The sequence below is a fragment of the Carassius carassius genome, chromosome 22, assembly GCF_963082965.1.
Source record: "Carassius carassius chromosome 22, fCarCar2.1, whole genome shotgun sequence".
Lineage (NCBI taxonomy): Eukaryota > Metazoa > Chordata > Actinopteri > Cypriniformes > Cyprinidae > Carassius > Carassius carassius.
Genome location: NC_081776.1, coordinates 29560973 through 29587416, shown reverse-complemented (window position 1 = coordinate 29587416; position 26444 = coordinate 29560973). Strand labels below are relative to the sequence as shown.

The 26444-nt window shown below is 37.0% G+C and overlaps 1 protein-coding gene and 2 long non-coding RNA genes across 8 annotated transcripts in view; 2 read left to right on the top strand and 1 right to left on the bottom strand.

The window, feature by feature from the left end:
- Positions 1-26444, top strand: part of LOC132099188 (NACHT, LRR and PYD domains-containing protein 12-like) — a 237314-nt gene that overhangs the window by 42539 nt on the left and 168331 nt on the right. For 3 of the 6 annotated variants that reach the window (XM_059505638.1, XM_059505637.1, XM_059505635.1), the window contains 3 exons: positions 2901-3074; positions 5524-5570; positions 5647-6888. The exons of 2 other annotated variants lie outside the window; for them this stretch is intronic. In XM_059505638.1, the coding sequence (XP_059361621.1) occupies positions 2901-3074; positions 5524-5570; positions 5647-6200 (775 nt within the window). In that variant the 3' untranslated portion in view covers positions 6201-6888. Of the gene's footprint in view, positions 1-2900; positions 3075-5523; positions 5571-5646; positions 6889-26444 lie in introns of those variants that run through there. One more of the 6 variants, XM_059505636.1, reaches the window with a different exon arrangement.
- LOC132099211 (uncharacterized) lies at positions 18172-19087 on the top strand. Its single transcript, XR_009423067.1, has 3 exons — positions 18172-18591; positions 18781-18910; positions 19029-19087. It is a non-coding gene; the product is annotated as an uncharacterized LOC132099211 (long non-coding RNA).
- On the bottom strand, positions 24669-26084 carry LOC132099215 (uncharacterized). The gene is made up of 3 exons (XR_009423072.1): positions 25351-26084; positions 24909-25060; positions 24669-24800 (listed from the first exon to the last, which is right to left on the bottom strand). It is a non-coding gene; the product is annotated as an uncharacterized LOC132099215 (long non-coding RNA).

Sequence of the window (26444 nt, the reverse complement as noted above, 5' to 3'; positions counted from 1 at the left end):
GAAATTGCGAATGAAACGCCGATAGAAATTGGCAAACCCCAGAAACCGCTGTAGGGCCTTACGGGAATCTGGAGATGGCCAATCTATCACAGCCTTAACCTTGTCAGGGTCCATACGTATTCCCTCGGATGAGACGATATACCCTAGGAAGGGAACAGACTGTGCATGGAATACGCATTTCTCTGCCTTGACAAAAAGCCCATTCTCAAGTAACCTCTGGAGCACTCGTCTGACGTGTTGAATGTGTTCCTGGAGAGATGAAGAAAAAATCAGTATGTCATCCAGGTAAACATATATAAACTGATCTACCATATCTCTCAACACGTCATTAATGAGTGCTTGGAAAACCCCTGGCGAGTTGGAGAGCCCGAACAGCATCACCAAGTATTCAAAGTGCCCTCTAGGGATATTAAAGGTGGTTTTACATTCATCCCCCTTCCTGATGCGGACCAAATGATAAGCATTACGTAAATCCAATTTTGTGAATACGGATGCTCCCTGTAACCTCTCAAAAGCTGAAGACATTAGTGGCAAAGGATAGGTGTTCTTTATCGTAATGTTGTTCAGCTCTCGGTAGTCAATACAAGGTCGCAGAGAACCATCCTTTTTACCCACAAAAAAGAATCCCACCCCCGCTGGAGAAGAGTAAGGGCGGACGAACCTTGATGCCAAGGAATCAGAAATGTATTTCTCCATGGCCTCCCTCTCCGGAATAGAAAGTGTATAGTTTGCCTTTAGACGGAGACTTACCTCGCAATAAGTCTATCGCACAGTTGTAGGTATGCAAATGCAACCTTGGACTCCTCAGTCGCGAAGGTTTAGGGCTGTAAAGCAAAGTGTATGGAACACTTGTTAAAGAAAGTCTTGCAGAAATTTGGCTCACTGGAATAATTCTCTGCCACCGGAAGTTGCGGCTCTGGCCGGAAGTGATCCTGGAAGGTCTCCCGGGGGACGGGCGGCACAGGCGGTGCGATGGGCGCAGTGGGAGAGGTGAGCTGATGGATCTGCTGGGTGAGCTTGGATACCTGTGTCACCAGCGCTTGGATAGCGCGTCTGGTGTTTGTGATGCTCTCCTGCTGCTGATCCATTCGATTGACGCTGTGATGGATGAAGTCAGACAAGGAAGTGGTGCTCGCTGCTTCCATGATGGTGAGAGCGTTCTGTGACGACTGGGTGAAGGAGGAGCTGGAAGCAAGTGCGAGTATAAACAAAGTTTTAATGATAGTTGGTAAACAAACAAACTGGAACACAAACAACGCTGGGAAGGAGATACTGTCCGAGATGGTGGAGGGAAGTGATGAGTCTAGATGACGGTGGTGAGTTGGCAGCAGGAGAGGGTGGCACAGGAACTGCGGGGAAGCGAGCCGAGGGTAAGTCGTGATGCTTGTGGTGGTTACGAGGAGTGGACGAGGTTCCGAGTGAACCTATTAGTAAATAAATACCTATTAGTACTACATCATTTTGACTCAAATCAAATTATAAAAAAACCTATAAAATTAATCATAATCTTTAAAATACACAACTTAACTTGTTTATAATATTTATTTCAGATGATAATTTTTCTTAATACAGTATACTTTATTCTATTTTAACATGTATACCGGCCACATTTAAACTAATTAAACAAACATTTTATAATCAAAAGTTAGACATTTAAAAGCAAACAAAATGCATGTAAACAAACAAAATGCATGTATCGTTTCAATTGTAGGCTAAGTGGAATGTAACAAAGTTGTACTGTAGTAATACTTTATACTTGAACTTTTGCTCAAGTAATTTTGAAAATGAATAGGCCTTCTTATAATTTTACTGGAGTAATATTTTATTATATTTTATTATATAGCTGTTCAGTAGTAATCATTTCATAGTTATTATTCTTGACCCTTAATTAGTAGATAATTAATAGTAGTTCTTCAGGAGGTATGACAGAATATATTAGTTATTGATTAGCTAACTTAACACAATCATAAAATTGTATTACATACTGATTAGTTAACAGTAGCGAGTTAGTACTTTTTAGTTAATAAATTATTCCTTATTTGTTATGTAGTAAGTAAGAAACAGTATTTATAAGTGTTAATAAATGTTTTAACAAAGATACTCACTTGACAAACTCACCTTTTCTTTGCACAAACGAAATTAAGGCTGCATGATTAATGCTTTCAGAGGGCACTTTGTAGGGAGCCCCACGCTGCTATATAGTTTCAAACTGAATTTGTAATAAAAAAATATTTAAAGGTGAATTAGGTATGATCTAAGCAGCACAACTTTAACTTTTCCAAATCATTCAAAGTGGATGGTGAAATTTTCAAAAGGAATAGGGCATACGGTCGATAACTCTCAATAGAACACACCCCAGGCATGGTGCAATCAATGCCATCGACACAGCAAACTAACAACAAACTATGCCTCTAACCACAGGTGAAGAGCTGTTGTTCCAATGACACAAATTTGTGGTGCAGTTTATGAATGTTTATATGAACTATGGTTTCGGGAAACACAGAAACGTTGAACTATGTTGGTAACGATGGAACATGCGACCATAGTTCGCTAACGATGCTTTTGGGAAAAGGTCTGAGGATGTCCTCATATGAGTAAATTAGTATGAATGAGGCTTCTGTGAATAGCACGTTTCTATGCTTCTACCTCCTCAGTGGATTGCTCAGTAAGTTTAAAATAAAATAATCAGATTTTCATTACACAAGCTTATTGCACATATTCATTAAAGTCTGTTCTGTCTCTGTGAATATTGACCCGACTGACAAGACCAGAATGACAACAAATGTGCAAAACATTTTTTATTGAATAATTAGTTCAATACAAAAAGCATACAACACATAATGTGATATACAGAAAAAACAAACTAATGTGATGTGGACTGTTGCTGTATGTTTTTATAGGTTGTCTGGCTGTATGGTGACAGAGGAGGGATGCTGTTATATGTCTTCAGCTCTGACTTCACACCCCTCATGCTTGAGAGAGCTGGATCTAAGCTATAATCACCCGGGAGATTCAGGAGTCAAGCTGCTCTCTGAAAAACTAGAGGATCCAAACTGCTTACTGGACAAATTCAAGTATGTTGAGCAGGAAGAGGTTTTAGTTTTTATTATTTAAACTTTTTAGTGTCTCTGAGTATATTTATATGAGTCTTAAGAGTCTTAAGAGTTTTAAGAGGATGCAACAATATTTAGAATTTAAAGAGCATTAGTCTGAGGAGTAAAATCTCAAGTAAAAACAAATTACCAACAAAATAGTACTTTAACTCACATAAAGTTAAAGTTTCAGATCATCAAATTTAGTAAACACATCATGCAGTACATGCATTTTTACTTTGTCAGAAATATCTCTGTTCACAGTGAGTCATTTTTCTTTAAGCAATAATGAGCTACCGCTCACCCCACTCTTCTGGTTTTTTTTTTATTTTGTCTATTCGATGGTGTTCCCATCAAAAACAAAACTGATCCATTGCCTCCTCTGTAACTCTGATGTCAGCAGAAAATGAAGTGCATTAGTTTAGACAATTTGTGCAATGATCACCTACCATCAATGTAAAGATGATTTTATTAATATATTATAATGAGTACATTACAATATAAATATAAGTGGTGACCAAAGTACACAAATCAAGTACTTGAGTAAAAGTACAGATATGTATAATAAAATATTACTCCAGTAAGAGTACTCCTTTTTCAATTTTACTCAAGTGAAAGTACAAAACAACTAAATGTTAATGTACTTAAATAAAGAAGTACCAAAAGATAGATTTAACATTTTTTTAATAGGCTCCTTAATTAAATTTTATATTAGCACATATTTTTTTATGACCCTACTGCTCAAAATACCTGGGATTTTTTTCCTCCAAAATAACCACTATATGGAGTCAAGATTTATTTTTGTTGTTGATATGGACTATGTTGATGAGAGTGATGTAGTAATGTTCACTGTGAAGCTTACACGTACCTGAGAGAAAACAGATTTGACCATCTGATTTTCACCAGGAAAAAAAAAGAGTTTTAAATTTTGTTGTTCATCACAGTTATATATGACACGAGAATAAGGCCTTTAGTTAGGAAGAACATATTAAGAATGATTTTTTTCTTCTGTAAAAACACCCCTGGCCAAATGCCCCCAGATGGCATTACCTCCCACTTTGATAATTACTGTAGTTACCATGTTCTTAACATCACAACAATGCTTTCTTTTTTCACCAGATGTAATCTATCTAAGTGGTTGAATAAAAATATTTGGACTTTATTTTTAAAAATTACAACTTAACACTACCAAGCTTGTTAGCTAGAGAGTAAGCATCAGCTTACTATATTTACTTATTTTCAGTATGGTTATGAATAAACATTCATATCTGTCTACTCGACTAGTTAATCCAAACAATATAAAAATACTGTATACTGTTGATAAACAATATAAAAACAGATATCACATAAAGCATGAGTAGCATTTTAATAAAACTGTTAACATTACAGAAGCGGGGAATTTGAACGTGCATGAGTTAGTTTATTTAATCTGTTATTTTTATGTTTCAGGGTTTTTGTTACCTAAAACAGAGACACTGATTGATGTGTTTGCATCGTCTGCATTCAAGCATTTCAGTGGGCTTAAATAGATCACTCTTTACAGCAGATTTATTTCACAAAAAAAACTGACAGTTTTGACCTAAATGCAATGAAATGAATTTCAGTTACAATAATTAATCATAAATTTCGACATTAATAACTTTTAACAGCATCAGACACACGCACAAGATCTCCCGGTTCTTGTGAACTCAGTTCACTGGAGACTCGCACTAAATGGTTCATTTGAATCAGTAAGTTGACGACTCTAGATAAGCTGCAATTGGATCATCCAAATTCGTAAACGAATTCTGATTTAAAAGGTTCATTCAAAAGACTCTCATCAAGACGCTCATGAATCAGAAACCACTTCTGTATGTCGGAGCATGTGATAATATTATAAGAAGTAACGATATGTTTTATGAAATGTAGTGAAGTAAAAAGTACGATCTTATGCTTTGGGATGCAGTGAAGTAAAGGTTACTCAAAATAAAACTACTCCAGTAAAGTACAGATACTTGAAAAAATTACTTAAGTACAGTAATGAAGTAAAGCTTCTCAGTTACTGAACACCACCAAATATATTAGAACTAGTACATTATTTATGGGCTTGAAAACAAGAGGCAAACAATCAGAATATTGTACCTGGTAAAGAGTGCCCAATGTTGAAATGTGAAATCTACACCATTACTGATATTTTTATACAGTTCTGGAGGCCTTTCATAATGCAGAGGTCGACCCGACCGCCTGCTCTGCCTATAGTCAGTAGTGTTTAATAAACAGCTGTTTTACTGAATTCTGCTGAGGTGAAATTCGGTGTAGTCCCATATCAGGATACATATCGTATTGTAACTTTACTGGGGATACACACCCCTACGAGCAAGCACCCTATGTTAACTGCATAGCAACAGCAATTTGTTCACTGACTAAATGTGACTTTGTGTGTGTGTTCTAGTGTGGATAATGGAGGAGAATCCAGGATTACAGCGGGACTACAGAAATGTATGTCTAAACAAATAAACACACACACAGCTGTAGTGATTGTTGTTGTTCTAAATGTCCCTGTTCTTGTGTTCAGGGATCTGTTTTCTGACACTGGATCCAAACACAGCAAACACTGATCTCATTCTGTCTGAGGAGAACAGAAACGTGACAAGTGTGAGAGAGAAACAGCCATATCCTGATCATCCAGGCAGATTTGATGAGTATCCTCAGGTGTTGTGTAGAGAGAGTGTGTGTGGATGCTGTTACTGGGAGATTGAGTGGAGTGGACATGTGTTTATATCAGTGTCATATAAGAGCATCGGCAGGAAAGGATGGGGTGATGAGTGTTGGTTTGGATCTAATGATCAGTCCTGGAGTTTGTTCTGCTCTCCTGACAGTTACTCATTCAGACACAATAACATAGATACTGATCTCCCTATGAAGTCCATCATCAGGAGAATAGGAGTGCATGATAATGATTATATCAGGAGAATAGGAGTGTTTGTGGATCATAGAGCAGGAATTATTTCCTTCTACAGCGTCTCCAGAAACACAATGAGACTCATCCACACAGTCCAGACCACATTCACTCAGCCACTCTATCCTGGGTTTTATGTTTATTATGGATCATCAGTGAAACTGTGTTGATGAATCAGACGAGACTGACAAGAGATTATACCCATAATGCTTTGAGCTGCATGTTAAATCAGTAACAGTGAGATGTGATAGTCTCTTCATGACATTAATATTGCAGTTGAACTTCTGTCACTGAAATAACAGTCAGAATAAATGTGTCACAAATCCTCATATAGACAGTAAGATCTGTCTGTGTTTTTGTGTGTGTGGGAGAGAGAGAGAGAGTGTGTGTGTGTGTGTGTGTGTGTGTGTCTGTGTTTGTTTATCTAAATTTGTGTTTTTATTGTACTGTCACATCAATCATTTGTATTATTAATATCAACATTTTCTTTCAATTGAAAAGTTCTTCATGAATCATGTTTGTGAAAAGTATTGTCAATCATTTTCTCTATTGTTTTTATGCATAAATAATAAAACGCAACAAGAAATGAACTTGAGATCAGATCTGAATTGATGTTTGTATCATGTATATAATCAATTCTTCACAAGACTCAAGCCCCAGTGTAGTGATGGGGACACTCTACTGTCAATAAGCACTGTCCTTCGGATCAGACATTAAACCGAGGTCCTGACTCTCTGTGGTCATTAAAAATCCCAGAAAGTCTTTCGAAAAGTGTAGAGGTGTGACCTCGGCATCCTGGCTCAATTCGCCCATTGGCCTCTGACCATCATGGCCTCCTAACAATCCCCATATCTGCTGATTGGCTTCCTCATTCTGTGGTGGGCGTTCTGGGGCACTATGGCTGCCGTCGCATCATCCAGGTGGATGCAGCAAACTGGTTGTGAATGAGGAGATACCCCCTGTCTATGTAAGCGCTTTGAGTGCCTAGAAAAAGCGCTATATAAATGTAAGGAATTATTATTATTAAGACTGACATGAGCTTCAGGAGAGTTTCTGACATAAAGTAAAACATTCATCATAGCATTTAAAATCTTCAGGAGTTGAAGTTGAAATGGTAAAATGTCACAGTGCATGTTAAATAGCCTAGATGAACTTGTATCTTGTATAGTATCTGAAGACCTTAATTGCATTTTAGCATAAAACATATATATATATATATATATATATATATATTTATATTTTTTTTTTTTTTTTTTAAGAAAAATTCCTGACCCATACTCTGAAAAATTGACCCATAGACCCTCTGTTCCTAGGTATATAATGTAAGTTTGTTAACCCACAGGCCTAACACATTTAAATCGATTAATCGCCTATTTTCGTTTGCTGCATGTTTTTTTTGTTTGTTTTTTTAAACACGCTAATAAATAAATTAAGTTTGTGAGTTGCATTTTATTAAATTCTGAAATAATAACGGCAGGCCTAATAATGCTAATGTACCAATAGGATATTTTTGTTCCCTTCACTTTACAACAAATCCATTAAATTTAACAAATTTTCAGAACAGAACGAGAATTAAAAATATATCATTCTAATGGATAAATATAATTACAGTATATAATAATATAGGCTTAAAAACAAAAAAATTATAATAATTTAAAGTAATTTAAAGTGATACATAAGGTTGAGGTTATTTCTCTCATTCGGAACAAAAAATCCAAACATGTTGCCCATTGGAAGCTAAACTCTTAATCATTAGATAAAATAGGCTTTGGATTTCACACATGTTTCAGTAGTGATGGAAAAAAAATCATAATGAGCAAAAATATGTCAGTGGACCGCTGCTCACGCCGGATGACACGGTGAACGACTGCTGTTTCCAATAAATATGTGCGTGTGAGGCACCAGCGCGACCAAATGTCACAATTCACAATTTTGGTCACACAGTAAAGGCATAATTCACAAATGCAAAGTGTTAGCAGTTTGAAAAATCAAGAGTAATAACTCTTAAGTTAATAAGAATTATTTATAAATGCTGGATCGTTCTCATTTCACTCTGCAAATGGAACCTGAAGATTATTATAATTTTTTTAACCAAGAATGAACCGAAATGAAAACATTTAGTTTTTTATCTCTCTCTCTCTCTCTCTCTCTCTCTCTCTCTATATATATATATATATATATATTTAATAACAATAGCATGAATAAGAGCCTTTGTGTATACTGTTTTCTTTACATTTTCGATGAGTAGACTGTAGCCTAAGACTATCTTATTTTTAATGCCTTTTAAGGATGTTATAAGGTATATTATAATGTTATTATTGTTTTACGTCTTCCTTTCATTTTACAATTACATTCAGTTTGCAATCCGTACCTTCGCGCGACCTGACGGTAGTTTCTTTATTAACTTTATCTTTTAATTATAACTTTATCTTTTTTTTATTTATTAACTCTGGATAATGCATTTAAGTATTTAAATTCTAGATTTAGTAATTCATTTGCATAGTTGTAAGTAATAAGGATTTTGTTTTATTTGATCTTTAAGCTACAACCTCATTGTGGGCAGCCATTTTTTTATGTGCAATGCTAGTTTTTGGGCTAGATGGTCCATCATTATTGGTCTTCTTTTCAACAAACTTAGGGTTTGGCATGCATTTTCTTTTACTTATAAGTTTTAGACTGGACTGATGTTGTGTCCTCCATTTTTCTAGGGTGGTCTGTCTCTCTGTGGGGAAAAAGGGAATACAAATAGTACAATATAAAACAAAAGATACAACTAAGACAATGACAACAACATAGGTTGACAATATTTTATAAACCCTTAGTGTAGTGCACATATTATATTCCTTCATTAATGTTTATTTCTTTTCATTTTGATGATTATAACTGACAACTGATGAAAATCCCAAATTCAGTATCTCAGAAAATTAAAATATTGTGAAACGGTTCAATATTGAAAACACCTGGTGCCACACTCTAATCAGCTAATTAACTCATAACACCTGCAAAGGCCTTTAAATGGTCTCTCAGTCTAGTTCTGTAGACTACACAATCATGGGGAAGACTGATGACTTGACAGTTGTCCAAAAGACGACCATGAACCTTGCACAAGAAGGGTCATTGCAAAAGAGGCTGTCTGTTCACAGAGCTCTGTGTCCAAGCAAATTAATAGAGAGGCGAAGGGAAGGAAAAGATGTGGTAGAAAAAAAAGTGTACAAGCAATAGGGATAACCACACCCTGGAGAGGATTGTGAAACAAGACCCATTCAAAAATGTGGGGAAGATTAACAAAGAGTGGACTGCAGCTGGAGTCAATGCTTCAAGAACCATTACACACGGACGTATGCAAGACATGGTTTTCAGCTGTCGCATTCCTTGTGTCAAGCCACTCTTGAACAACAGACAGCGTCAGAAGCGTCTCGCCCGGGCTAAAGACAAAAAGGACTGGATTGTTGCTGAGAAAGGTTTTTCTATGAATTAGAGAAGAGTCCCTTTTTATGTGCATTATGTGTCTGTTTCTGAGAAGACTTGAGTTAAGAGTGGCTTAGCCACATTTTTGTTCAGTCTGGATGAGTACAGTTCATGAATAGAAGGGAGGGTTGTACTGATGATTCATTCAGCAGTTCGGACTACCCTCTGTAGTCTTCTGAGGTCAGATTTGGTTACCAGTTACTGAAGTGCAGTGGATGGATTCAATGATGGTGGAGTAGAACTGTTTCAGCAGCTCCTGTGTCAGGTTGAACTTCCTCAGCTGGCGAAGGAAGTACAACTTCTGCTGGGCATTTTTTTTTAAATGGAGTCAATGTGATTGTCCCACTTCAGGTCCTGAGAGATAGTGGTGCCAAGGAACCTGAATGACTCCATTGCAGTCACAATGCTGTCTATGATGGTGAGTGGGGGGAGTGCAAGGGGGTTCCTCCTGAAGTTTACTACCATCTCCACTGTTCGGAGCATGTTAAGCTCCAGGTTGTTGAGGCTGCACTGGACAGCCAGCTCCTTAACCTCCTGTTCTGAGCAGCTTATTTAATGTAAACAGGATTAGATTGCATATTTTTAAGCAGAATTGATACTTAAAATCTGTCCGCTACCACCTCTACTTTAATACAAGCATATCCTACTGATCCAGGTACAATAATATAAAATAATAATTTTTTTGACAAATTCAAAAATGTATTTAAAGATAATATAATAATGTTGTGTAGCCTTTAATATAGACACAGCCATTTTATTAACTGAAATATTTATTTGTCATAAAATAATTACTTCATGATTGTCTTACACACAGATAATGTAGAGTCGTGCGTTAATTTGAGGGATGACAGTTATTATGGGTGGGCTTTTGGAGCACTGGCTATCATGCAGATAACATAATCTTAACCCTCAATAAACTTGAATGCTGTCACATAGCAAATCTGTTCAAATATAAATTTACATTTGAAATATGAATGGCTAATTACTACATTGAAATCAAAATGTAAAGCCTGTACAAATATTAGAAGTTGTGAATATAAATAATTGGGAATCATATTTTAAAAAATCCAGAAGTCCAGAAAGTTGTTTGTCAGGTGTCTTTTTAAATTATATGATGTCACGTTGCTGTCTTACCGCCAGCCAAACAATGCATTGCTGATCATGGTTTTCAAGTATCGACTCTTGGTAGCGGTGGAGAAAGTTACTTATACTATATATATATATATATATATATATATATAATTTTTTTTTTTTTTCACCATGCTGTTAATGTTGTACTCAATGCAATTGATAGGAAATTGACAGCAAGACAATAAGGTAATTGTTTGTGTAGACTGTTTCATCGGATGCACAAGCCTGGCCCTAAGTTAACTTCCGGTCTGTGTTTGTTTGTCAGTCTGGCTATAGCGCTGTCTACAAAAGCAGTTAAAGTTATTTAAGTTGGGCTCAGGTCGTTATGCTGTGGGATGTGTTTCCCATACATTTATTTATTTGTGGTGCTCAAAAATCAAAACTGACAAAATTTCCAAAAAGCTTGTACTGCATGTTTAAAAATAAAAATGAGGCGCGGGTGTTTTTATATCACTGTATATCTGAAGGAAGGCTATCTTTATTTAGTCTATTAAATTTTTGATGTCATTTTCATTTCATCTTGCATGATATATGCCTGATAAAACAGTTTTGTGAGCTCAGCACTGCTTTGTGTACAGCAGTTAATGGGAAAACCTTTGCTTCTCCTACTTTAAAACCATTTGAATTTGCATTTTCAGTGAGTCCATCTGATTTACAGAGCAAACATATTCAGCTTGTTATCAAAAATAATCTACTCTAGAGGGACTACTTAACTTCCTGTAGACCTACAAATAGAATCAATAACAACAGCTAAGTTAGGGCCACAAAAGCGCGCATTTACAATCAAGTTTATGTTATTGCAGTCGATACCATCTATAAAAGCTCGTGACTGTAGCACATTCACATTAAATATAAAACTATTAAAGCAAAGAGCTGTGGGGATTTGAAATGTTAACTAACATGCACGATTGCTGGTGATGTAGTTTGCTGGTGAAGAAGTTTTTTTTCTTGATTTCTCGCCATATGATTTTGATATGAGAGGTTTCAAGGCCGATTGGCCCATACACACACGGAGGGAGAAGGTGGACAAGTCTCCAAACAACTAAGATCTTACACTCATGTGTTCTGCTGTATTGATGTTAAGACTTAGATTTAGTCCCTAATCAATGTGCTAACTTGTGCTGCTGCTGGGTTAAGGGAGAAATGTCTTGCACTTCAAGGTGTTTTATTAATCAAATTGATCATCATTATCTTAAAAAAATCTGAGGGACCTTTCTAAATAATTTTTTATTTTACTTCTAATCGAAATTCCCTAATGTCCTAACAGGGCTCCTGAATCCCTCAGCTCAGGTCATAAAATGAAAAGTCTGAAAATAGATCTGACAGGAACTGTACATGTTTAGAAACATAGTGAATGCAGGTAGAGCACAATGGCTGGAGGGGATACAGAGAGGTAGAGCTGTTTTGATATTTAGTTGACACTGCAGGTCATTCCATGAGATTATTACACTAACAGCTAACTGTATTTTCAGATCTAATGTGTTTTACTTGCTCAGGAGATCCAGCCATTTCTTTTTACCATCATGTCCAAACTTCAGTATCAGTTTGGTATTTATATTGGTAAGCAAACAATAGATTTTTCCTCTCCAATTATTTCACACATATCCAATATTTTCCAAAATGATTTTTAGTTTTTCTAACTTTACTATTTATAGGTATGTAATTGAGTGAAATTATTTTTGCTTCATTCTGTGAACTACTGACAACATTTAAAATAAAAATATAGTTTTTATTCACATTTGCATTAAAAGAAAATTTGAGAAACAGGTCAAAATAAGTCAAGCCACCTTTATTTATATAGCGCTTTAAACAAAATACATAGCGTCAAAGCAACTGTACAACATTCATTAAGAAAACAGTGTTTCAATAATGCAAAATGATAGTTAAAGGCAGTTCATCATTGAATTCAGAGATGCCATCTCTGCAAATAAATGCACAGACACTATTAACTGAACAATCAAGTCAATGATATCACTGTAGATGAAGTGTCCCCAACTAAGCAAGCCAGAGTCGACAGCGGCAAGGAACCAAAACTCCATCGGTGACAGAATGGAGAAAAAAACCTTGGGAGAAACCAGGCTCAGTTGGGGGGCCAGTTCTCCTCTGACTAGACGAAACCAGTAGTTCAATTCCAGACTGCAGCAAAGTCAGATTGTGCAGAAGAATCATCTGTTTCCTGTGGTCTTGTCCTGGTGCTCCTCTGAGACGAGGTCTTTACAGGGGATCTGTATCTGGGGCTCTAGTTGTCCTGGTCTCCGCTGTCTTTCAAGTAGTAGAGGTCCTTTCTAGGTGCTGATCCACCATCTGGTCTGGATACGTACTGGATCCGGGTGACTGCAGTGACCCTCTGATCTGGACACAGACTGGATCTGGTGGCCACGGTGACCTCGGAACAAGAGAGAAACAGACAAATATTAGCGTAGATGCCATTCTTCTAATGATGTAGCAAGTACATAGGGTGTTATGGGAAGTGTTCCCGGTTCCGGTTTACCTAATTAATGCAGCCTAAAAATCCTTTAATTCATTTGGATATTAGAAGCAAATTGATGTGTTATGTGAAAGCCAGGTTAAACAGATGGGTCTTTAATCTAGATTTAAACTGCAAGAGTGTGTCTGCCTCCCGAACAATGTTAGGTAGGTTATTCAAGTTTAAGTTCTTTTTTTTTTATTCAGCCATGAAGTTATTACAGACACAACAAAAAAAGAATCACATCCACAACAACAACAACAACAACAACAACAAAAAAAGCATTTAATGCTGAATAGGAGCATGAAGAAGACACAGTCTTATAATTTCCTGCCCCTTTTTTCAATAATCTGATCAGGCACTCAACAGATGGCTCGCCGTTTTATTTTTTTATTTTTTATTATTATTATTATTTTTAATTTATTCTATGTCAGTATTACTTCACATCTTAATAACTGACAATTTCAAATTTGTCAAACACTGTTTTTTATATTTCACTGCCTTCATATTTTCCAAGTAAATTTTTTCGGCTTTATTGAAGCTTTATTGATGCCATTAGATAATAATAATAATAATCTAATGCCAATACTCGCTGACGTTGACAATATTACTCTGATAAAATGGCTCACTCTCACATTTGCTCCGCTTTTTTTCGCAGTGATTCAATGCGCTCTAGCTCGAAGATTTTGTATAGAAGCATGACGTTTTTTTGAGTCAGAGATGAAGTATTACATGTCTGCTATCTGGTGCAGGGGAGGTCGCATGAAATGTGACACCCTATTTGACAAAATCCCCTACTGAATGCTTACTGTCTGCTGGCACCCTCTGGGAGAGTGATCGCTGGGTGATGTATTTTACCATTGTCTGGCTATATTCTGCTGCTATACTTGGGAGATAAGATGTTGTGTGGAAGCTCTCCATTATAGACTGTCACCTACCCGTTGTCCGCTTTGAAGGGAAGTTGCTGGGCGAAAATCACCTTAACACTGCATGTCCCACTATCCGCTGGCAACCTGGGAAGGAACCGCTGGGTGGAGTAACTTACCATTGTTCGTTCCATACTCTGCTGATGTGCTCCGTAGGTAAGCCGCTGTGCGGGAGCTCCTCATTATAGACTGCCACTTCACCGGCACTCCGCTCTGGGATAAGAGACCGCTGAGTGAAACCATCCTATCCTTGGAGGGCCCACTATCGGCTGGCATATAGCAAGAGGAAACCGCTGGGGGAGGTGATTTACCTTTTGTATGCTTCTTGTTTAGTCGACATCCTTTGCATATACGCTGTTGTGTGAAAATTCCTTGATCCAGTTTGTTACCTCACCTGTTGTCCAGTGGGTGTAGAAAGGAACTGCTGTGTGTTTGTGTGCCACTGTCGAGCAGGTATTAGTTGTTGGCTGCCCCGAAGAGAAAACGTTACTTACATCGAAAGCTTGGTAGGGACTTGTGGAGTGAAGATCTGAAGTTTTCTCTGTACTGTTATCTGCCCCGTGGAAGGATTGAGGGTTCCCCGTTCAGTTGTCGGTTGGATAGAGACTATCGTGCCAAACTCCCCACTGCTGCTGAACTGAAGAAATGGAGTGGGAACTCCGCCAACGTGTGTTTTAGTGATTAGGGTTTTAATTCAATAAAATTGTGATTTTTATACTTACCTGGTTGTCCGTCTGTGGTGTCTCTGGATAAACTCCTCGAGGTGGTACGGTTAGTGGGGATCAGGAACCGGCCCGTGACAGGATCTCTTGGTAATTTGTTTTCTTCTTTTGGTCGCATTTTGTTTAATGGAGACCATTAAGGACCAATAGGATACCTTTAGCCACTTATGTTGGCGTCTACTCGACACCAGTATGAACCATTAAGACTCCAATTTAAATAAAGATTTTGGTTTGATTTAGTTTTACTCTTACACATACTGTATCCTAACTCTTTTCTTAATTTTCAGTTATTTTATAAATTGTTGAAATTAAGATTATCATATAAATTATAGTTATGTATTGTTTAGTTAGTATTTTCTCATTAGGAAACCTTGAAACTTTTTTTCCCCCCTCGCGCATTCAATGCAGGATTTCTTCGGACTACACAGACAAGCCACGCGCTCACTTATCTGACTTAACATCCCATAATTCTAGCTAATTTTTATCTTTTGTGATCAGAAAAAAAAACATTTAGAATTATTTAAATTATACTGCTAAAATTAAATGCAATATGGAGATTTAAATGATGTTAGCACATTCACTTTGAGGAGCGCCGCTGTGGTGACAAATCGAGCCCACCCTTGATATCCGGTCTTCATTTGGACCCCAAGTGATCCTGTTGGCTCAAATGACTTTTAATAGATACCTTCTTTATCAACTGGTTACAATTTCCTCAAAATCTTGTTATGATAAAAGCTGTTTTAACTACGTTATAATGTCCCATTAATATTTCTATTAGATAGAATTTAGGAGAAAATAATGTCTCTGTGCTGTGATGTGGTCAGAAACCAGATTGAAAATTGTCCAGGTATCCATTTGAGTTTAAGTATTTGTTCAGCTGATCAAAAATTACCTTTTCTATAATTTAGCCTGTAAAATGTAGATTAGATATTGGTCTAAAATTGCTCAAAATGGTGTTATCAAGATTGCTCTTTTTCAGGAGGGGCTTAACAACTGTAGTTTTTAATAAACAGAATGTGTGAAGCACCTTTCAGCACAGTCCCTAGATATTCAAAAGACAAGTACTGACCAAATGACACTCGCTTGCGTTGATGGACATCTTTTAATAGAGCAGCTACACCTCCACCTCTTCTAACAGTCCTGCAGACACTCATGAAAGTGAAGTTAGGAGGCACTGCTTCATTGAGGACTGTTGCACTGCAGCTGTCTTCTAGCCATGTTTCATTTAGAAACATAAAATCAAGATTGTTTGTGGTTATAAAGTCATTGATTATTGAGCGCATGTTTAAAGATGCTAACTTAATGGCAGTGCTTTGTGTCTTTACATCAATCTTAGTTTGATGCATAATAGGCCGCTGATAAGATGAGTTTGCCCTTCGGCTTGAAAAGGCCTTAGACTTTCTATCACGTGATAAAACTGAAATAGAGAAAGCTACAGGCACACTGGGTTCCTTGTGTTTGGGTTCACCGGTGTTGTTTTAGGAGGATACATGCCTGCTTTTCTGTGTCTAATTGTCAAATCTACGCAATGCAGAGGGTTTTGCTGTTTTCTAAGTGTTTTGACTATACTTCCAGCTAGATCTGATTTATATTTGTTTTAAAGAGAAAATTGAGGGAAATTCACTCAAAGGGACTGCTTGTTTGTTGTATCATGTAAGAATTCATTTTTTTATACTATTTTGTTCTTTAAAGTGATTTTCCTTTACTCAACTGATGTTTCAGTCTCCTCTGCTCTTTTTACTACATGAGAGAGAGAATAAGGGCAATTCACTCAAAGAAGCTGCTGTTTTTTGTGTTGTTTTAGGAGGATACATGCTTGCTGTCCTGTGTCCAATTGTCAAATCTGCACAATGCAGAGGGTTGTGGTGTTTTCTAACTGCTGTCACATCTGCATGGCTGCACATCAGTTCTGATTGGCATTGTGACCCTGCACTGGTTATACTAATGGACTAATGAATGATCTTTATTGAAACTTCAATTTAACAGGCCTGTAGCACATATATATACAATCGGACCGGCATACAGAAGGTCGATTTAAATAATACACATAATGCATGATATTACTGTGGACATTACTTTATTAAGTTCATATTAAAGCAAAATAAGGTTCAAAACACTTACATCAGGTTTCCTTTGTTAAGTACAGAAAATTATAAAATTATAAAATCCAAAATAGTATAGAAAAGAATAAAGGCAAAAAGCAAAAGTACATTTATCTTCCTTTTATGTTTCTTTCTGTACATTCTGCATTTTACTAAAAAATATATACTCAAATTGACAAAACATCTGTAGCTAACATAACTTGACAACTTGACTTAATATCAGTCAACACGCACGCGCACACACACACACACACACACACACAACACACACTAACACAGGCAAGGCAATGATTTGTTCAAATCCCTTTCATACACGTTTGGAAAACTGCAAATGGATAGTTTGTCTTGCACTTTGATGCTCATGCATTTACCCTGAAGGCAACTAACTGGAAATATTTCTGTCTGGTATGACTCCAAGCTTTGCACAGTGTAAATGTGTGGAACAAAACCACAAGGTTGTGGTAGTGTAAATGTTAAAGCTACCTCAAATGTTGTTATTAACAATGCTATGTGATCATCCTCATCAGAGAAAGAAACTATTTTATCGATTATCCCACATGTTCCATCGGTTAGTTCCACATACAGTAGGTGGCCAGCTTATCTGGGGCTTATCGCCGCGCTGGTAACTGTAATTCAGTCGCGTGTTAAAATCATTCGCGAAACTACCGCCAGGTGGCGCAAAGGGACGGATTGCGAAATGAATGTCTGCATGTACAATGTACAATCACAACTTCTTTGTGCTGTTACTCCTTTCAAGCTGAATCTCACAAAATTGGTCAGCTCCCGACAGCATCAGCTGTTTTATTTATGGGAAGTAGAATTGTTTATTTCAATGAATGTAATAGATTATATATCATAATAGTTAGGCTATAATATTATAAATCAGGTTGGTTTGTATTGCTGACGTAATATTTAATTTATATGCGTAGACTTGCACTTAGACCATAGTGCGGCCCGCTGGAAAAAAAGGTTGAGAACCACTGATATAAAGGTTGCTCTCCCATTTTATACAGGAATTGTTCATTTTTAAAAATCAAATTATATTGTTAACACAAATTCATTTAGAACTTTTTTTTTTACTTATAAACTCCTTGAGAATTTAAAGTTAGTTTAATAGTAGCCTATTTAAAGAGTCATGAAACCCTAAACCAAAATTTCTGAGATTTTAACAGAGGTATGTGTGTTGAACACCATTGAAGACAATGTTAGCATCTGTTAGATTTAATAGTATGGGGGAAATGGTTAAATTTTAGTTTTTATACGCTATTTTCGTCTTCCGGGTTTAAAATCTCATCCTGCAGAGCACGATAGTACTTTGATGACTTATCGGTGTCTCATAATCAATAATGAGACTGAGTTTTTTATCCAATGAAAAGACACTCTCTTAATTATTCATGACACCACGTGGATCTTTCTAACGACAGACATGTCAAGCAAGCTGTGAAATCGCGCAGTAGATGAGTGAGGCAATCATGGGACGCAAGTGTTTGTTTTCGTGGTGCAAAAGTTCGAATGGGTTGCATATGTTTCCCCGTGATGATGCCAGGGCTAGACTCTGGCTGCGGGCAGTTGGTTGGCCATCAACCACGGACACATCTAGATTATATGTGCGCAGCAAACATTTTTCGAGAGAGAGCTTCGAGAATTGGAGAATGGTGGACTTTGGCCTTGTTGACTACCAATGCAAGTTGCGTCTTGCGATTGATGCGGTGCCAAGTCCCGAGGACTTTTCTATCCTTTCAGAGGTATGTGTGTGTCTAAAATTTAAACCTGATCGTTTTACTTGCCTTTTGTTAAATAAGCACTCGTTATTAAAATATTTGATACTTCGATAATACCTCAATTGTATGCTTAATTCGTGTAATTAAATATGTAATATATTTAAATATGTTTGGGAAATATGTCTTTGGAAATTAATATTTTTGTATAGTCAGCCTAAACTGTGTTTTGAGATGGCGTGTCAGACCGAGAAGCCCGCCAAAAAAGATGCTGCATGTCAAACCCATCCCGACATGAAGCATATGTCAACGCAACATCGCTGGAAACCTGAACGAAGGAGCAAGAGTATGTTGCACACTTTACAGTATTAAACATCAAAAATCGTTAATAGTTTCATAGTTTTTTGATTTAAGTGTATTAGGCACAATGTATTTATTTCATTTAGAAATATCTAATGTCATAGGCACTCAGGTGAAGCAACAGAAAAGGCATGTTGGTTGCAACACTTCCACACCATTTATAACCTCTACCCCCTTGAAAAGGCCCAGAAGAGAGGCTGAGGATTCTGATTGTAGTTTCCAACCAGGAATGACTGACAGCAGCATCTATAATGAGAGGTACTCATAGGCTGGTCATGTTTTTTTAATGTACTTCTATTCATCAGATATTCATATTTAATTATTATTAATAATGTTTATTAATATTGCTGTTTGTTGTAGCACTGTAATTGCAACACCACCCCATATAATGAGGAAATTCATTGTTTATGAGGAAAACCTCATGGACCTGTTTAAAAATTGCCCTGCCTGCTCAAGACACTGTGCAATAAAGAGCAGAACAGTGGGTACAGTTCTACATGTGGACCAGACCTGTGTTCATTGTGAACATCACAAACAGTGGGCCAGCCAACCGTATGTCAAGAACATACCAGCTGGAAATCTGCAGCTTGCTGCTGCTGTGCTCTTTAGTGGCTCATCCTTCTTGCAAGTCACCAAGGTAAGATTTTTTTTTTCTCTCCAAAATATGTGGGATTTGTATAATAATAATTTTTAACAGTTTTTCTGTTGGGTCAGTTTATGCAGGCATTCAACATTCAGGGGATTTACCACACTACATACCTGAAACACCAAAGGACCTTCCTATTCATTTTGACACGAATACATATTAATACATGTCATTTTGATGTTTGAAAGTCTCTAGGTTTTGACAAACAAAAATATAAATGTAGCCTAATGTAAAAACAATACTATCGGTTTCCAAATACTGCACCTGTCAATACAGAACAAAATATTCTATAGCCTATTTTGACGTCAACACTGCCGACGATGTCTTTGCTGCTATATATTTATGTTTAATATGAATTATAGGCCTTCCATAACTCTCTCCCCATATTTCAAATATATCACCAATGAGGCTCATCATATGTCACCTAGCAGCAGCAGCGGTCAGACACGCTACTGGTGTGCAAAGACATGGAAAACACCTCGCAAACGCCACGCAGCTGACACGCAGCCAGTGTGTCACCGGCCTAATGTTTCAGATCCTACTTTTTAGGACTTAACTTGCAGCCATGCACTACAACGAAAATAGCGGAAGACCACAAGCAACAACAGCTGCAGGGGAGCTCCGATGGCACATGCAGTATCCACGCTACAGAAGAGGAGAGTACACAGTACGACTTCTGAAAAGAAATCCCACATTAGGTATTATCTGTCTGTCTGTCTGTCTGTCTATCTGTTTTTGTCTATCTGTCTTTGTCTGTCTGTCTGTCTATCTGTGTATCTGTCTTTGTCTATCTGTCTTTGTCTATCTGTCTGTCTGTGTATCTGTCTTTGTCTATCTGTCTTTGTCTATCTATCTGTCTATATCTGTCTGTCTTTGTCTATCTGTCTATATCTGTCTGTCTTTGTCTATCTATATCTATCTGTCTGTCTTTGTCTATCTATCTGTCTATATCTGTCTGTCAATTTTTCAATTCAATTCAATTCAATTCAATATTGCTTTATTGGCATGAATGTAAATTATACAATATTGCCAAAGCTTAGTGTACATATATAGAAAAAATAAAATAAATTATAACAAAAAAATGAACATCACAGTAATGGAACTGATTATAATAACATCTTCTAATATTAAACTAACAAATTATAACATTTGTGTGAACATTTTATACCACAGTCTTAAACTTACATAGAAATACACAAACATACTAAGGATCACTGTGGTGCACAATAGGGTCAGACACACACACACACACACACACACACACACGTTCACCTGCTGTCTCTCAGGCCGTGGCACGTCCATACGTATCTCGCAGCCAGTGCTGCTGTGTGTCCCTCTCCTAATATTATCTTTAATTTTCCTGTTTCGCTAATTGATGTAAAGTTCTTTATTAAGTTGGTGAATTTGTTAAAGTATAGGTCTCTTATGGAGGTGTATTTCTGACAGTGCAGGAGGAAGTGCGTCTCTGTCTCGATCTCTCCTGTCTGACAGTGAGCACACACTCTTCTCTCTCTGGGTAACCAGCTCTTTCTGTGTCTGCCCGTCTCGATGGCTAGACTGTGCTCACTGAGCCTGTACTTGGTCAGGATCCGTCTCTGCTTTGTGTCTCTGACACTCTGAAGATAATCTTCATATTCATAATCTGATTTTAGAGTTCGATAGAATTGTAATTTACTTTGTGTTTTAGTTTCTTGATCCCAATGTTCCAGATATGTATTTTTAGATTGTTTGCTAATTTGATTGATTTTGATGTTTGGGTGAGAAGCAGTGCTGGTCTGAGACTGGTTAGTATTAGTAGAGTTAGTCTGGTTAGTAAGTCTCAGAACTAGCTGACTGAGTGGACTCTTTTCAGGGTTCAGTTCTTGGGTTTGTAGCGCTTTAAAATGTAGCGTTTCTGTGGGACTTGATTTAAGATGCATCCAGAATTTGAGGGATCTTTTATGCATATTGATAATCAATGGGAATCTGCCTTATTCTGCCCTACATGCGTTATTGGGTGTTCTTCGTTGTAATTTTAGAATCATTTTGCAGAATTCTGTGTGTAGGTCTTCTGTTGGATGTCTGTCCCATCTAGTGTAGCTCTGATCACTGAGTGGACCCCAAACCTCACTTCCATACAGCGCTATGGGCTGAATCACACTATCAAAGATTTTACACCAAATTGGAAGCGGTATTTCAATATTTTGGAATTTTTTCCTGATTGCATATAGAGCTCTTGGAGCTTTATCTTTGAGAGCATTCACTGCCGAACTGAAACTCCCCGATGCAGTGAGGATCAGGCCGAGGTAAGTGTACTGCATCGTGTGTTCTAGAGCGGTGCTGCCTAGACTGAACTGGTGTCTATGTTCCTGACATCTGGGCTTCTTCTGAAAGACCATAATGTTGGTCTTGTTGAGGTTTACTGCCAGGGCCCAGTTCTGGCAGTAGTTGTCCAGCAGGTCCAGCTGTGGGGTGGATGACAGCAGCACCAGATCATCTGCGTACAGCAAGAGCTTGATGTTCTTGTCTTGTAGAGAGAGTCCAGGGGCTGTAGACTGTTCCAGCTGCACCGCTAACTCATTGATGTAAATGTTGAACAGCGTTGGACTCAGACTACAGCCCTGCCACACTCCTCTTTTCTGGGTGAAGAATTCTGTATGTTTGTTGCCAATTCGGATTGCACATTTGTTGTTCGAATACATTGATTTTATAATGTCAAAAACTTTACCCCCTACACCACTTTGTAAAAGTTTATAGTATAATCCGTCGTGCCAAATAGAATCAAATGCTTTTTTGAAATCGACAAAGCATGCAAATATTTTTCCGTTTTGGGTCTGTTTTACGTGTTTATTGATTAGGGTGTGTAGGGTGTAAATGTGGTCAGTCGTTCTGTGATTTGGAAGGAAGCCAATCTGACTCCGGCTCAGGACATTGTGATCGTTAAGGAAGTTTACCATTTTATGGTTTAAAATACTGCTAAATAACTTCCCCAGATTACTGCTCACACAGATGCCTCTGAAATGATTAGGGTCCAATCTGTCTCCACTCTTGTGAATAGGGGTAATGAGTCCTCGGCTCCAGATGTCAGGAGAGCAGCCTGAACTAAGTACAAGGTTGAATAATTTGAGCACAGCTGTCTGAAGCTCAGGTGTGCTGTGTTTCAGTATTTCACCTAGAATGCTGTCAGGACCACAAGATTTCTTACATTTTTGGCTTTTGAGTTTGTTTGTCAATTCAAGTCAAGTGGATTTTGATTATTTTTAATTGTGTCTTCATAAGTTTGTAGATTTTGTTTGATCAGATCATAATTTTCATTGAGCTGTTTTGGTGGGATTTCTTGATATAAATTTTCAAAATGTTGTGTCCAAATGTTTCCGTCTTGTATTGGTAGATCTTGTGGTTTTGTTGTGCTCAGATTATTCCACATATCCCAGAACTGATTTTGATTTATTGAATCTTCTATTTCTTCTAAACTTTTGTTCAGATGGTGTTGCTTTTTTGTTCTAATTGTGTCTTTGTATTGTTTTAGTTTTGAAAAGTATTCAGTTCTTATGTTGGTGTCGTATGGTTCTTTATGTTTCAGATTTGATAATTTTCTAAGTTGTTTTCTTAATGTTTTACAGTCTGAGTCAAACCATTTTTCATCTTTTGGTGTTTTTCTAATTAATTTGTTGCCTTTCTTTTTCAATTCACTTATATATGCTGCTTTTTGAAATATGTTATTGATTTCATTTGTAGCCAGATTAACACCATCTTTAGTTGTTTCAAATTTTTTATTCAGAAATATAGTGATTAGATTTTTCAGTTCTTCAGAATTCAGGGCATGGATGAATTTCTCTGCGCTGTCTGAAGTCCATCTGTATCTCTGCTGGACTTTGTCTGTCTGTCTATATCTGTCTGTCTTTGTCTATCTATATTTATGTATATCTATCTATCTGTCTGTCTTTGTCTATCTATATCTATCTATCTATCTGTCTGTCTTTGTCTATCTATATCTATCTATCTATCTATCTATCTGTCTGTCTTTGTCTATCTGTCTATATCTGTCTGTCTTTGTCTATCTATATTTATGTATATCTATCTATCTGTCTGTCTTTGTCTATCTATATTTATGTATATCTATCTATCTGTCTGTCTTTGTCTATCTATATCTATCTATCTATCTGTCTGTCTTTGTCTATCTATATCTATCTATCTATCTATCTGTCTGTCTTTGTCTATCTATCTGTCTATATCTGTCTGTCTTTGTCTATCTGTCTATATCTGTCTGTCTTTGTCTATCTATATTTATGTATCTATCTATCTGTCTGTCTTTGTCTATCTATATCTATCTATCTATCTGTCTGTCTTTGTCTATCTATATCTATCTATCTATCTGTCTGTCTTTGTCTATCTATCTGTCTATATCTGTCTGTCTTTGTCTATATCTGTCTGTCTTTGTCTATCTATATTTATGTATCTATCTATCTGTCTGTCTTTGTCTATCTATATCTATCTATCTATCTGTCTGTCTTTGTCTATTTATTTCTATCTATCTATCTATCTGTCTGTCTTTGTCTATCTATATCTATCTATCTATCTATCTATCTGTCTGTCTTTGTCTATCTATCTGTCTATATCTGTCTGTCTTTGTCTATCTGTATATATCTGTCTGTCTTTGTCTATCTATATTTATGTATCTATCTATCTGTCTTTGTCTATCTATATCTATCTATCTGTCTGTCTTTGTCTATCTGTTTATATCTGTCTGTCTTTGTCTATCTATATCTATCTATGTCTGTCTTTGTCTGTCTATCTATCTATCTATCTGTAATGTACTATTTATTTTTTTAATGTTCTGCAGAATATGTTGACAGATTGCAGGATCTGCTTTTTGAAAGTGTGTTGGAGCAGCCACAACGGTTTCAGGAATCTCTAAAAGGACTGCAAGTTCCTGACCACCTCTGCACACAGTTTCAAAGACCTGAAAAGAGTGAAGCTGTTGCACAACACACATCACGATTTAGACCACCTTCTGTCTGTCTGTGATCTAAAGTAAATAAACAAATTACAAATGGAAAAAATTGAAATGTTAAGTTCTTTATTTTAGTCAAGGGGAGGGGGTTGAAAACCTGAATAGGTTCCAGTGTTGTCAGGGAACTGCTCTCTGATGCGGGTAACAGCACACGAGGGAATCACCACCCTAATGTGTCGGCCAAGGTACCCCCAGCACCACCGGACAAAATTCCTATAGGCCAGGTGTCTGTAGCAACTGAGATTGAAACTTTAGTTTAACTTGTTATGGATCATTACATAAAATTCTAAAATACCACCTGTACTATTATATGTTTAGTTAACACCAGGTAAGAATGTTACTAACCTATTGAGGACTGTGTTCTCCATGTCACCATAGAGCTGGCGATATGTGCCATAAACAGCTTGCAAAACAAATGTGTTTAGGGTGACAGGTTCAAAACCAGGATGAGCAGTCATGCATGCTGCCCCACCAACCTGCTCACATCTGTGCATCACCTAAATGTTAGGAATTAAAAGTAATAATAAAATAAAAGGTGTATTATATATATATATATATATATATATATATATATATATATATATATATATATATACACACACACACATATACACACACACACACACATATGTATATATATATATATATATATGTATATGTGTCTATATATACTGTATATGTGTGTGTGTAATGGAAACATGCCCAAAACCTATATGGTAAAACCCGTATTTTGACTGATTACATACTGAATTGCAACACAGTGAATTGAGTGTCAAGTTGCGTTTACCTGTGCCACCTCTCTACAGCACAAGTTTTCTCTTGGAGACAGCCTGGTACAGTGACCACAAGTACACCTGTTGCAAAATTATACGTTTATGAATGAAAACGTTATGCTATTTTCAGGTCTTGTGCCTGCAGAAGAGTTTTTAGTCTTCTCTGATTAGTTAGCTAGCAGCTAGCTACCATTCTGACACTTCTCCCATCCGCGCAGCCTCCGGTTCGTCCATGTTTTCGTCCACAGTCACGGTAGGGGCTATTGGTTCAAATAGATAGGGCAGAGGACCTGCACCGCTATCTATTATGTCTCCATTTGGCCCTGGGGAATCAGGAGGAGAGAAGTCCTCCACCTCCACAGAGCCCTGCGTACTGCTGCCACTGCAAATTTCTATGTCACTGTCCATCTTTATTTGGGGTTCAGGGGGCGCGTAGATCTATACTATGTACGCAAGGTTTTTTTTAAGCGTTTTTTTTTTTTCAAATATATGCATTTATAGTGTGTATATAAACAACTATATATTTTATAATGACTGTAATTACACATGTACATTAATATGTTTTAAATAGAATTACGATTACTGTATGACATATGTAGCAGGGCATTCAGTAACTCTTGAAAAGACAAAAATAAAGTGTCAGTGTATTTCATTAGATTTGAACTTTTCCAGTTTTTTAAAAAGTTGTAGTATTTCCTCACATTTTACCACTGATTTTTAGTGACAATTGATATGCATGGGCTACTGGCGATGACAGTTTCCCCCCTCCCCTGCCCTCCCCTGCCCTCCCCTCCCCTCTCCTCTCCTCTCCTCTCCTCTCCCCTCCCCTGCCGTACCACACCCAGTCCCCTCCCCTCTTCTCACAGCCACCACGTCCATTTAAGTTGCCTTTTTCAAAAAGATTGTGAGCTAGACTTGAGCTGAAAGAGGGGGGTTTCATGACCCTTTAAATTCAAGTTTAAAAAAAAGGTTTTAATTGCTTAAATTATTTTTATTAATTAATAATATGTTATCATGTTTATTCTTGTAAAAAATACGTGTTTATTCTTTAGGAAAACAAGGGAAAAAATAAGGGACAATCCGAATATTTGTTTTGCTTTACCTATTT